Here is an 11,658-nt window from a genome sequence, read left to right on the forward strand (position 1 = left end):
ATAATTTATTAGTTTATGTCCATGAAATAAAAAATAGCATTAAAAATATAAATGTTTAATTCCTGAATACTGAATTAACAAAATAAAATAAAAAATTGTAGATTGTTTTCTTTAATGGCAAGCACATATTCAAAGAATGTGTTTTGAGAAAAAGTTTTATGTTCTATACTTTGTAAAAATGTTAAAAGGGAATTGATACAAGTTTATATCTTTCTTTAAACATTCTAATGATTTGGCTGTTATCAGTAGATGAACTGTCTGGCTTTAACTGAAATGAGCCTACGTTGTAAATTACTTAACATTTCAGCAAAATTATGTTAGTGTGTTAAGCCAGGAATGTGATTTAAGGACAATCTCTTGGGAGGATAATGCCTTAACCCCCTAACAAGGTTTAACTAAACTCTTTATTCGTATATGGACCCAGCAAACCTAACTAGTTGTAAAATTATTTTGACATAAGAGGATATAAGATTAAAGGAGAAATCACTGACCTGTAATCAGAATACACATATGCATTTGACTATAAACAGATCCTCTGACATAAATCAAACCTTGTTTATTAGTTGTCAGTTCTGATCATGAAACCCTGATTTGTTCTTACATCTTGTAAAATTGACTTGATAACAGTCTTTTCTGAAATACATGTTCACTTGTATAATAAATTTATAAATGAATTTTTGATGCTTTAGACATAAAAACTAGCAAACGCTGTTCTTAATAATTATGGTTGTTATTTGCAAAGTTTTTATACTAATTGCAATTTTTTCAGCAACCAGCACACATTTAAATAACATACCAGGTCAATGGGTCAAATAAGAAAAATAGTCATGTAAGTAAATTGTGTCAACCTAACCATAAAACAAAGGGTGCAAAAATAAAGACCTCATACTGGACAATAGTTTACTTTATAAATAGCAATGACTTTACGCACTCTATACATACATACCAAAGACTTAACCAGGAAATGTATCACCCTGTGTATTGTTAAAATACCAATCGGGTTTATAAATAAGCCATCTTGACCTGCTGTTATCTTCATGTGTGAGTAAACTTGACTCATAAGAGGGAAAACCAAAACTTGACTTGTGAGTGGGAAACCAATGTTCAAATATGACTAAAACAAAAGCTGGTGAATACTTGCGAAAAAAATAAATAGTAAATATGTGTTTTAAAGTTGATCCAAAGTTTAACAAGACGATAATTTTAATATGGTCTCCTTGATGAATCATTTATGCCACAATCACACTAATGCATTAACATTTATGTAAATTAACATATTTCCTCAGGGCTATAGATAACTTATGGTGTATATAGGGTAATTCCCCCCTGTTTTTGACAATAGGGTTTTTGTAAATTCAATAGTTTTAGCAAAACTTTTCACCCCTACTTTTGAGCTTAATTGGGTTTTTCACCCTCGTCTTTTTTTTTTAACTCATTTGGGTAATTTAGGGAATGACATAATATAATAAAAATCTACTAAGGTTACTATATTATTTATACAAATGGAATTCAAAAAGGTACCTGTTCATAACAACAAACAATTACTGATTTTCTGATCAAAGTTCATTCATTTTTGCATTGAATAAGACCGAGTTCATGAAAATCTCTGCACAATTGATGGAGTTATGGCTGTTAAAAGCGATGCACCCCGTTTTCGGGTTATTTTGGGTTAAATATCATGAAAATGAAAGTAGAAATCGGACGGGTCTACGGATAATTACAATAATACCCCAAAGGTTGATAACCGCTTGAAAGACTGCCTTCTTTTCTTCATAGGACAGCATATAAACTATCTGGTACACTTTGGTACGGAAAATAACCTGTCTAACCAATACCCCAGGTGTTCGTAACAATTGCGTTTTGTGATGCAACGTTTTTAACGGGAATTATGTTATTAAATTTGTATTTGCGTTTTTGTATGCTTTATTTTGAATTAAATTACATTTTTTGTTATTTTAATTGCGTAATAACGCAAATACACTTGTTATCTATAGCCCTGTTTCCTCCTTCTACTTCAAGATGAGTGTTGCAAGTTATAAAAAAAACTTCAGAACACAAAACAAGTTAAGTTTACATTTAAGATGTTTTTATTCATAATGATCACTGATATAAACGACTAACTTTCATACCAGTCAAAATAAAACATTACAAAACCAACAAACACACTTAGCAATAAATCAAGTTCACAAATATCACAAAATGGAGTCTAGGTGCATACAAAACATCATAAACTTCATATTATTGTTATTCGGTTCAAAGAATATACCAGTACAATATGGAAACAAACATAAAATGCAAAATAAGTATTTAAAATAAATCATATACTTAATAGACTTGTAACATGTGAATACCCCCTCCTTTCATTGTTCTCCATTGTTTCTCTCATGGTTTTCATACAGGCTTGTACGGCATTTAATGTGAAGCAGCAATGAGAAAGCCATTGAAACAAATGTCTTATTAAAACAAATTATGCCACTGGCAGTCTGTTAACAACTGACTATTTTGCCCAACATGTACCCTACTGTATTGTACTTAATGTATTCATTCTGTGAAGTTGAGCACAAAGTACAGAATTCAACAAAATAATGGTGTTTTTTGTACAGAAAAGCATTTTTCCTTATGAAGTATGAAATCCATACAATGCTTGATACAATACATGGTATACATGATCAGCAAACTTTGAAAGGTTCACGAGACACTTTGATAAATCACATTACCCAATTTGTGAAATCACCTCTTGGATGTTAGGCATATGTTTATGACCTATATTCATCAAACTGTTATTATTCATAACATACCATGAAAACATTCAGATTCAAATACTCTCTATCGAATAAAAAATATGATTCTACAAGAAATGATTTATTACTGTTGTTCTTAACTGCCACAAGATGACAGTTCCCTAATTGTGGATTCTTGCTTTATAACAGCATTCTTGCTTTATAATTCAAGACGCCACCTCTCCATGGTAAATCCAGCTTTCTTCAACAATTGCCTTCACCTTTTTCTCATATTCTCGTCTATTCTCTTGATACAACTGGGCCGCCAGGTTATTGGCAGGGGAGTTGGGGTTGGGTTCATCAAGAAGTGACTGGTGAAAACAAACATGTTGTATAGCTATCAGCTAACAGCACTACATGTCAATGATGTGACATCATTATAGTCGATGACATCATAACTGCAAGTGTTACTGATAGTGTGTGAACAAATAGGCTTCATTCTGGGAAAACAGGTTTTAATGCATGTGAATAAATTGATACCCTTTATAAGCCTGTGTAGTCCCCACAAGCATTAAACTCGATATTTTTCCAGAACATTACTCATGGTTATCACCCCACAGCTGACTGATGCACTTTCTGCATTAATTCTCCGATGGATCACTTAGGTAACTAACATCTGGTGTATACCAATACACAAACCATATAACTCAAGAGTAACACAAACCAAATGAATAGAGACTGACTATCAGATAAGTAACTCAACAATGACGAACTGTTTCTCATTCACATAAATAAGACATGATTACTTGTAAATGTTTGTTATAAAAACACAGATGTAACAAAGTGTACAAACAAATGGAATACAGCTAAAAAGATCACTAAACAAAGCCTCTTCACCCCACCAGATCTTTTGTCTTTGAAACAATTGGAAAGACAGCACAATTACCAAAATAATAAAAGTCTCAAGATGTCAACAAATGCTATGCATTTTCATCGTTGTCAACATCATCGTCATCTTCATCATCATTCCAACTTTCTTGAACAATGGCTGCCACTTTTTTCTCATATTCTCTGCGATTTTCACGATACAACTGAGCCGCCTCGTTATTTGCCGGACTATTAGGATTTGGATCATGGAGAAGAGACTAAAAAGTAAAAAAAGATAATAATCATTTATACAAAGCTTTAAGAGCAAGGAATAAAATCCAGTAAATTTTGGAAAACCATTGAGTGCATCCAGATTAAAAAACTTATAATTGGCAGGCAGCTTTAAAATTGTAATAAATGAATCTCAAATTATGTACAAAGAACAGTAGATGAATGGTGACGATGACGTTCAATGACTATGACAAAAATGATGCTAACAAGACAAACTGAAGATCAACAAGACGTGCCCATAGAGCAACGATGTCCCAATATTCTACTTTTGTGTCACAACTCCACCTACATGTACCGGTATGCCATTTTTATGGCCAAAATATACTTGTTAGTTTAAAGTGTGACCTTGACCTTTGAAGGAAGACCAGTGATACACACAACATGCTGTCTCCAGATTAACGTCATTTGTTGTTAGTTATTTTTAATTTGCATAATTTTTTACAACGTTTACAGTCCAGACAAGCTTTTCTAAGCCAAATTTATCATTTGTTTCTAAGCCTGACCTTGTATAACGGAGATGGGTCTTACACACAAATGTTGTCTTATGATGCCAAGTAATTTTACTAGATTTCTGTATGCAACATGACTGTCAAGCCTGTAGTTCATAATATTTTAAAATATTTAAGAAGCTTAAGCGTGCAATGTTTCACCTTTTGCCTTAAATGTTATCTAGACCTTTGACCAAGGTGTGACACGGTCTCTCCAAATAGTTACCACTGTTGGAAAATTATTTCAAAATTGCATGATGAATGAAGAAATTTCAGTCTTGACAAGCTGTTTTACAGCAATATTTAACCTGTGATCTTTATAAATGACATTGACCTTATATGTAGGGATATGGTTGTAACACATGACATACAGTGTTGCTAGGTGAACATTTGTAGTCCATAATTATTAAATTGCATGATGAACAATGGAGTAACAGTAATGACATTGTCAGCGGCTGTTTTATGTGCAAATTTAACCACAAAGTTTGACCTTGACTTCTGAGGAAGATAGAAGGGTATTCATGTGACATGCCTTCATCTCATGATGGTCATTTGTAGGATGTTATATTTAAAGTACATGATGTATAACAGTACATGATGTATGACAAAGTCACAGTCTAGACAAGTTGTTTTTATCTCCTTTGAGCTCGTAGTGTGACCTTTGAGGTAAGGAGAGGGGTAATAAATGCCACACATAGTCTTATGCATCGATGGTTGCATTTGTGCGATGTACGTTTTTAAATTCATAAATAATTAAGGATGACACAGGAATTTTCAAACTGTTTAATCTACAGATATGACTTTTGACCTCTAAATATGACCTTGGCCTTTAAGGTATGTAGAAGGGTGTTACATATGACAATCAGGCTCCATTTGCTTAACACCAATGACCATTTAAAGACCTTTCTGCACATTCTTAACGTCAAAGGGTATATCTACATGAAGATGATTATAAATTTTTATTTTATGCTTTCAGGTGGTTTATAAGGAAATATCAGTGATTTAAAACTGATAATTTCACTGTTCAAACAATGAAAATTATCAGTGAAAATTATCGATAATTTTCACTGTTTACTGTGAAATGACGTCATTTCTTTGACGAAATGACGTCATTGTCCCAGCGAAATTCTTTAGTTAAACTCTTTAACAATGTATATAAACTGTTAAAAAAGGCATAAAATAAAAAGAAAATTTGTTGGATTCGGTGGAATATCGATTTTAATTCACTCGTGATCATAAAAAACTTATATTTTCACTCGTGGCTGTGCCACTCGTGAAAATATTATTTTCTATGATCACTCGTGAATTAAAATCGATAATCCACCGAATCCAACAAATATTCTCTATATAATTAATAATTACCTGTATAGATGTTAAAATTGCAGAAACATCATATGTTGGACTCCATCTATTTTGTAAAATATCTAAACATATACTGCCATCTGCATAAACTGAAATGAAAAGAACATAGAAACTGCATGAGTGACTCAAACAAATCAAAAGGGAATGACAAAATTTAATATAATATTAAATAGACCAGAGTCTGCATTCTGCAGACATTTCTACACATAGCACGGACATAAACTGACAACTTGACATGCAAATAATCCAGCTTGTTCTTGTTTAGTTTATGTAAGCATATTTGAGATTTCTTGGAAATCCAAGCACACATTTTAGGGGCGAATAGCTCTTGCCAATTAAGATCCCTTGAACAGTAAATATTGAGATGTACATGGCTCAATAATAAAATGGTCAGTGTTCATAATTCATATATAAAGGGGTGGAAACAAAGATCCTTAATAATTATATTTATTAAAATACAGTGATTTTAGAATGAACAAGAGATGTGTTTGTCATAAACACAATGCCCCCTCCTGCGCCGCTTTGAAGCCATATATTTGACCTTTGACCTTGACTGATGACCTTTCACCACTCAAAATGTGCAGCTCCATGAGATACACATGCATGCCAAATATCAAGTTGCTATCTTCAATATTGCAAAAGTTATGGGATATGTTAAAGTTTTCGGACGGATGGACTGACTAACAGACAGTTCAACTGCTATATGCCACCCTACCGGGGGCATAAAAACATTATTTTGTTTCTAAAATACTATGTATGCATCTTAAAATAAACAAGGAAAATATAATTCTCTGATTTATACTAACTGCCTGTAGAGCTTATTATCAATTATGCTTGTAATTATATAATAAGCTGAACCATGCCCATGTTTGACATTTTGCATATTATTTGACCTTGACCTTTGACCAAGGTGAGACAAAACATCTCACCATAGTTAACATTGATATTAATAACAATATTTAACATGCAACACACAATCTATAATTATTTTATCTGCTGAACTGTGCACATACTTGACCTTTAGTGTGACCTTCACCTTTGACAAATGTGCGACATACTGGTTAACATGGTTGGCAAAGTATCTGAAAATTGCATGATGAATGACTAAGTTGACCTCAAGAGTGTGACCTTGACCTTTGAAAAAAGAAGTGTGTGTCACCCACAACATGTTATCACCTAATGGTGGTAATGTGTTTGAAAATTGCATGATGGATGACAAAGTCTGTTTTTTCAGTTTTATGGCCAACTTTGACCTCTCAGTGGGAATTTGACCTTAGTGGCAGCGAGACAGGGGTTAAACTTAAACGCGACACGCCGTTTCCACATTGTGGTCTTTTTTTGTAAGTTATATCAAATGCATGATGCATGACAAAGCAACGCCTTAGACAAGCTGTTTTGAAGCCAAATTTTATATTTGACCTCTAAGTGAAATTGAGAGAATTTACCTTTGAGATGCGAATCTTTGAACCTTTGTGGTAAGTTATATACAAACTGTGCAAAGAATCACAAATGCATAGTCTTGTCAAGCTGGGACACATACACATTACCACTCGACCAATATGCCTGCATTCAACCCATGGGAAAGACACTGGACCCTGGAGTAAGTCTCATACAAAGTCTAAAGGTCTGATAACATTGCCAAGATCGAAGGACCTCTGTTCTGATAAAAATAACTAGAGCTTTGTCGCAGACGTGACGTATACCCCCACGTGCCGCATTGACACAGACTATTTTGCATGTTGTCTTCAGAAAACAAGAGAAGCTAATTTATGGCGATTCTTAAGAATTATTATGCCATTATCATTTATGGCCATATTTGACCTTTGATTTAAAAGTGAGACCTTGGCCTTGGAGATATTGACATAATACTTTCGTGCAACAAACTGTCCAATGATGGTGAACAAATGATTTTAAAATCTCACAATGAACAACATAGATGGCCCGGACAAGCACATTTATGGCCTTTTTTTACCTTTGAACTCAAAGTGTGACCTTGACCTTGTAGATATCAACGTAATTCTTTCGCGTGACACACCATCCAATGATGGTGAACAAATGTGCCAAATGATTTCAAAAATTTCACAATTAACGACATAGTTATGGCCCAGACATTAGCTCATTTATGGCAATTTTTACCTTTGAGCTCAAAGTCACCTTGACCTTGGAGATATCGACCTAATTTTTCGCGCAACACACCATCCAATGATGGTGAACAAATGTGCCAAATGATTTTAAAATCTCACAATGAACGACATAGTTATTGCCCGGACAAGCTCATGTATGGCCCTTTTTACCTTTGAACTCAAAGTGTGACCTTGACCTTGGAGTTATTGACGTTATTTTTTTGAGCGACACACTGTCCAATGATGGTGAACAAATCTGTCAAATGATATTAAAATCTCACAATAAATGACAAAGTTATGGCGCGGACAAGCTCATTTATGGCCATTTTTTACCTTTAAACTCAAAGTGTGACCTTGACCTTTGAGATATCGAAATAAGTCTTTCGCATGACACACCGTCAAATGATGGTGAGCAATTGTGCTGAATGATTTTAAAATCTCACAATGAACAACTTAGTTATGGCCTGGACAAGCTTTCGGGACAGACCGACAGACAGACAGACCGGCCGACAAAGTGACTCCTATAAAGCCCCCATTACCATTGGTAATGGGGGTATAATTAAATAAGTCAATTAACTTCCAAACAAATCATGAAAATATATTGGAAAATTGAAGCTTCAAGCACATTATACTTTTGTTGGAATTATGATTTTACAATCACGAAATAATTAAAAATATGAAGATTTTTTCTGTTTTACAATTAGAAGCCAAACATAACTGTAAACAATCAATAAAGTCATCAGTCCATATGGATATCATGACTGTTTCATAAGGTCCGGATATCTTCTACAAGGTTCTGTAAAATTCAAATTTTGTCCTGTAATAAATTTAAGTCTTTCACATGGGTTGCTGCTGTATCTAGCTTTCTGCAAGTGGCTTGACAAATAGTCTACTATGTTACAACACAAACATATCATTACAGGTTACAATACAAACATACCATTAGGATGGAACATTTTAGAGACAAAGCGAACAGTAGGAGGCTTATTAGGATATTCTTCAGTGAACTCTATAGTCAATTTGAAAGTTCCATCTTCAAATGGTGTATCGTGTGGTCTGAAAATAAAACATGAAAATGAAAAAATAGGCTGAATATCTGTATACAGAGATAACTTCCTTCAATGTGTATAAAAAAATTATTATCATACTGGCTACTTTCATTTTGACACACATGCCTGTCAATGTAGCCTTATTGATGTAAACATGCGAACAACTCTTATACCTTTGATTTCTTTTATTTATCTGTTTACTCTGAGAGCCACAATAGAGCACAATCTGTATTGCAATATATTATGAAAAAGTAACATTATTTGGTTGTATCATTTTTACATCTTAAATAAACATTGCATTATCTTTTTATAGCTACTATTGAAATAACTTAATGTAAAGTTGTTGATTTTAACAAGATGTTGCATTCAATTAGCATATTCCCTCAGTGGAAGCCTTGTTACATAATGTAGGTATTGATGGATTGGACTGTTTGAATAAGTAACTCCAATAGTAGGTCAATGTCAAGCTAGACATGAGATCAGGCGATGTGGATGTGTTGAGTTTTCTTGGATAAAACCCATGCAAGTAGCTTTGAAGTGTGTGGTATGGATGTATTGTGAAGCATGTCCATGTCCAATGAACTAAATAGTAAATACAATTGTAATTTACATAAAGATCCATACTAATCCTAGGTCTATGAATGGATTGCAACTACCATGATATCTTATCATGCCACTGAAGATTATGGCCATTTAAAGCAGACTAGGATAGTATTATCTCAATAATGCTTAATGTTTTAGAAATAATACAATGATCACTTTTATAACATACAAGATTAAAGAAATGATGCAAGCTTTTACCCAAAAATAACAGCATTCCACAACATTATGTTGTTGTCCGTAGGTGCGCCACTGACGCCAGCTGGGGGATCTTCCTGCAGTCTACAATTAAAAAAAACAACATTGGTTGTATAGGCTACATCTGTACAATAGTGAGGCTCTTCATAATTTGTTGTTTATATTAATGATGTACTCCGTCTCGGTTGACAATGTCAGCCATTTTGAACGTTCGCAGTTAATTCTTATAGTTTTGCTTATGCCCGTACTTACCTTTTAAAATCTCGCATCAATCGTCGTCGGGCTGGGGTAGACATTACTATCACTGTATGTGTTCTCTTATCACAAAATACTTTCCGTTAAAGTTATATAAGTTGGCTTAGATGAGTTGGAAAAATTTCTAGATGTTCTTTATTTTGTTTTCGCCTATGACGTTTTCATCCGGGTTTTTACAGAATAATGCGTCAGTTGGAAAACCTCCAATTTTTCTCTCATATCGTCATCTCACGTGACCAATGGGTTAACCATTACTATACTAATTTTAGCGATCTTCATTATAAGAAAAATATCAATAAACAGTAGTAAGTCGCAGTCTGGGAAAACCGGACTAAGTGTATGTGCGCAAAGTATCATACCAGGAAAGCACAGAAAGAAACTTACCCCTGGTATGGTATTTTTCGTTTAAAAAATCAAGTAACGGCTTTTTAGTTAGTTTTATTTGTGTATATATGTCAAGCATTTTACAGTTCAATATAATCAAAGCATTACAATATCGTAACATGTTAAGTACAAATACAAATACTACGATATAGCTTACATTCTAACTTCAAGTGTGAATGGTGCCTTTTATCACAGATCTAATATAACGACATGATGTATACACAGGATAACCCGTAAAGCCTAGATATGTAAACATGAATAAGCTTATTTCCAACGGGGTCACTGGATTTTGTCAAACAGGTCTTATAAGTGACAATAAATATATAGTTTTTTCAGTTCTTAATATAAAAACGACATGATCTTACAAATTATTTCTTTTACACATTAAAAAAGTGAGACTTTCAAACGTTGACATGATAATACACAGACTCATACAAATTAGAATAAAAATAAGCGATTTCATAAAATAAAACAAATCTAAAAGTAAAAATACATGGAATTCTCGTCTTCCTTTATTTCATTTAATAGATGTTTCTTAACAAGTTTCTTTAAAGTAAATTTCGATTTGATGGACTTTATATTATCAGGTAATGAATTCCAATCCTTAATACCATTGTAGTAAAATGAAGAACTAGTAAAGCCATCAACTTGAGGTACATAAAAAATTAATCTTGATCTATTCCCATATTGATGGACATCTGTACATTTGACAAAATTGTCTTTCATATAGCTTGGGCATTTATTGTAGAAAATCTTATGGATATGGTTAAGTCGAAGTTGCTTGTATCTTTGCTCAATGTTCAATAAACCAAGATCTTCGAAATTCGATACACCAAGTGATGTTCTACTATGGGAATTGTTAATAAAACGAACCATTTTATTTTGGACTATTTGTAGCTTGTGCTTGAGCTGTTTCGTGAGCCCACAATACCACGAAGAGGATGCATAATCTAAATGGCATTGTATTAAAGAATTACATAAACTTCTTCTAAGACTTTTATTTAAGAAAGCACTTTGTCTATATAAAAATTTAAGTCTAGAGTTAACCTTCTTGACGATATTATTTACAATAGAAGTACCAGACAAATCAGCATCCAAAATCGAACCAAGATATTTTACATGCGTCTGAGATTTTATAACATGATCATTACATTGTATATTAAAATTGTCCACCTTAAGTAGTGAGTTTACGTTTCGAACCAAAAAGAATACACTCTGTTTTGCCTAGATGGAGGGATAGCTTATTGTCTATTAGCCACTTACTACAGGACTCGAGCTCTTTGCCTAAAACTTGACTGATGGTACTAGGATCTTTATGTGA

The 11,658-nt window shown here is 33.4% G+C and overlaps 1 protein-coding gene across 2 annotated transcripts; it reads right to left on the reverse strand.

Moving 5' to 3' along the window:
• Positions 1-2,069: 2,069 nt before the first annotated feature.
• LOC127877836 (ubiquitin-conjugating enzyme E2-17 kDa) lies at positions 2,070-10,148 on the reverse strand. Of its 2 annotated transcripts, none has more exons than XM_052424109.1 (5): positions 9,951-10,148; positions 9,702-9,782; positions 8,792-8,907; positions 5,729-5,817; positions 2,070-3,091 (listed from the first exon to the last, which is right to left on the reverse strand). In XM_052424109.1, the coding sequence occupies exons 1-5, from the start codon at positions 9,992-9,994 to the stop codon at positions 2,948-2,950; spliced, it is 474 nt and encodes a 157-aa protein (XP_052280069.1). In that variant the 5' UTR covers positions 9,995-10,148; the 3' UTR covers positions 2,070-2,947. The 2 variants fall into 2 exon arrangements, with proteins under 2 accessions (XP_052280069.1, XP_052280068.1); XM_052424108.1 differs by lacking the exon at positions 2,070-3,091 and adding an exon at positions 3,475-3,865 and having other exon boundaries at positions 9,951-10,141.
• Positions 10,149-11,658: the final 1,510 nt, after the last annotated feature.

The sequence above is a fragment of the Dreissena polymorpha genome, chromosome 4, assembly GCF_020536995.1.
Source record: "Dreissena polymorpha isolate Duluth1 chromosome 4, UMN_Dpol_1.0, whole genome shotgun sequence".
Taxonomy (NCBI): Eukaryota; Metazoa; Mollusca; class Bivalvia; order Myida; family Dreissenidae; genus Dreissena; species Dreissena polymorpha.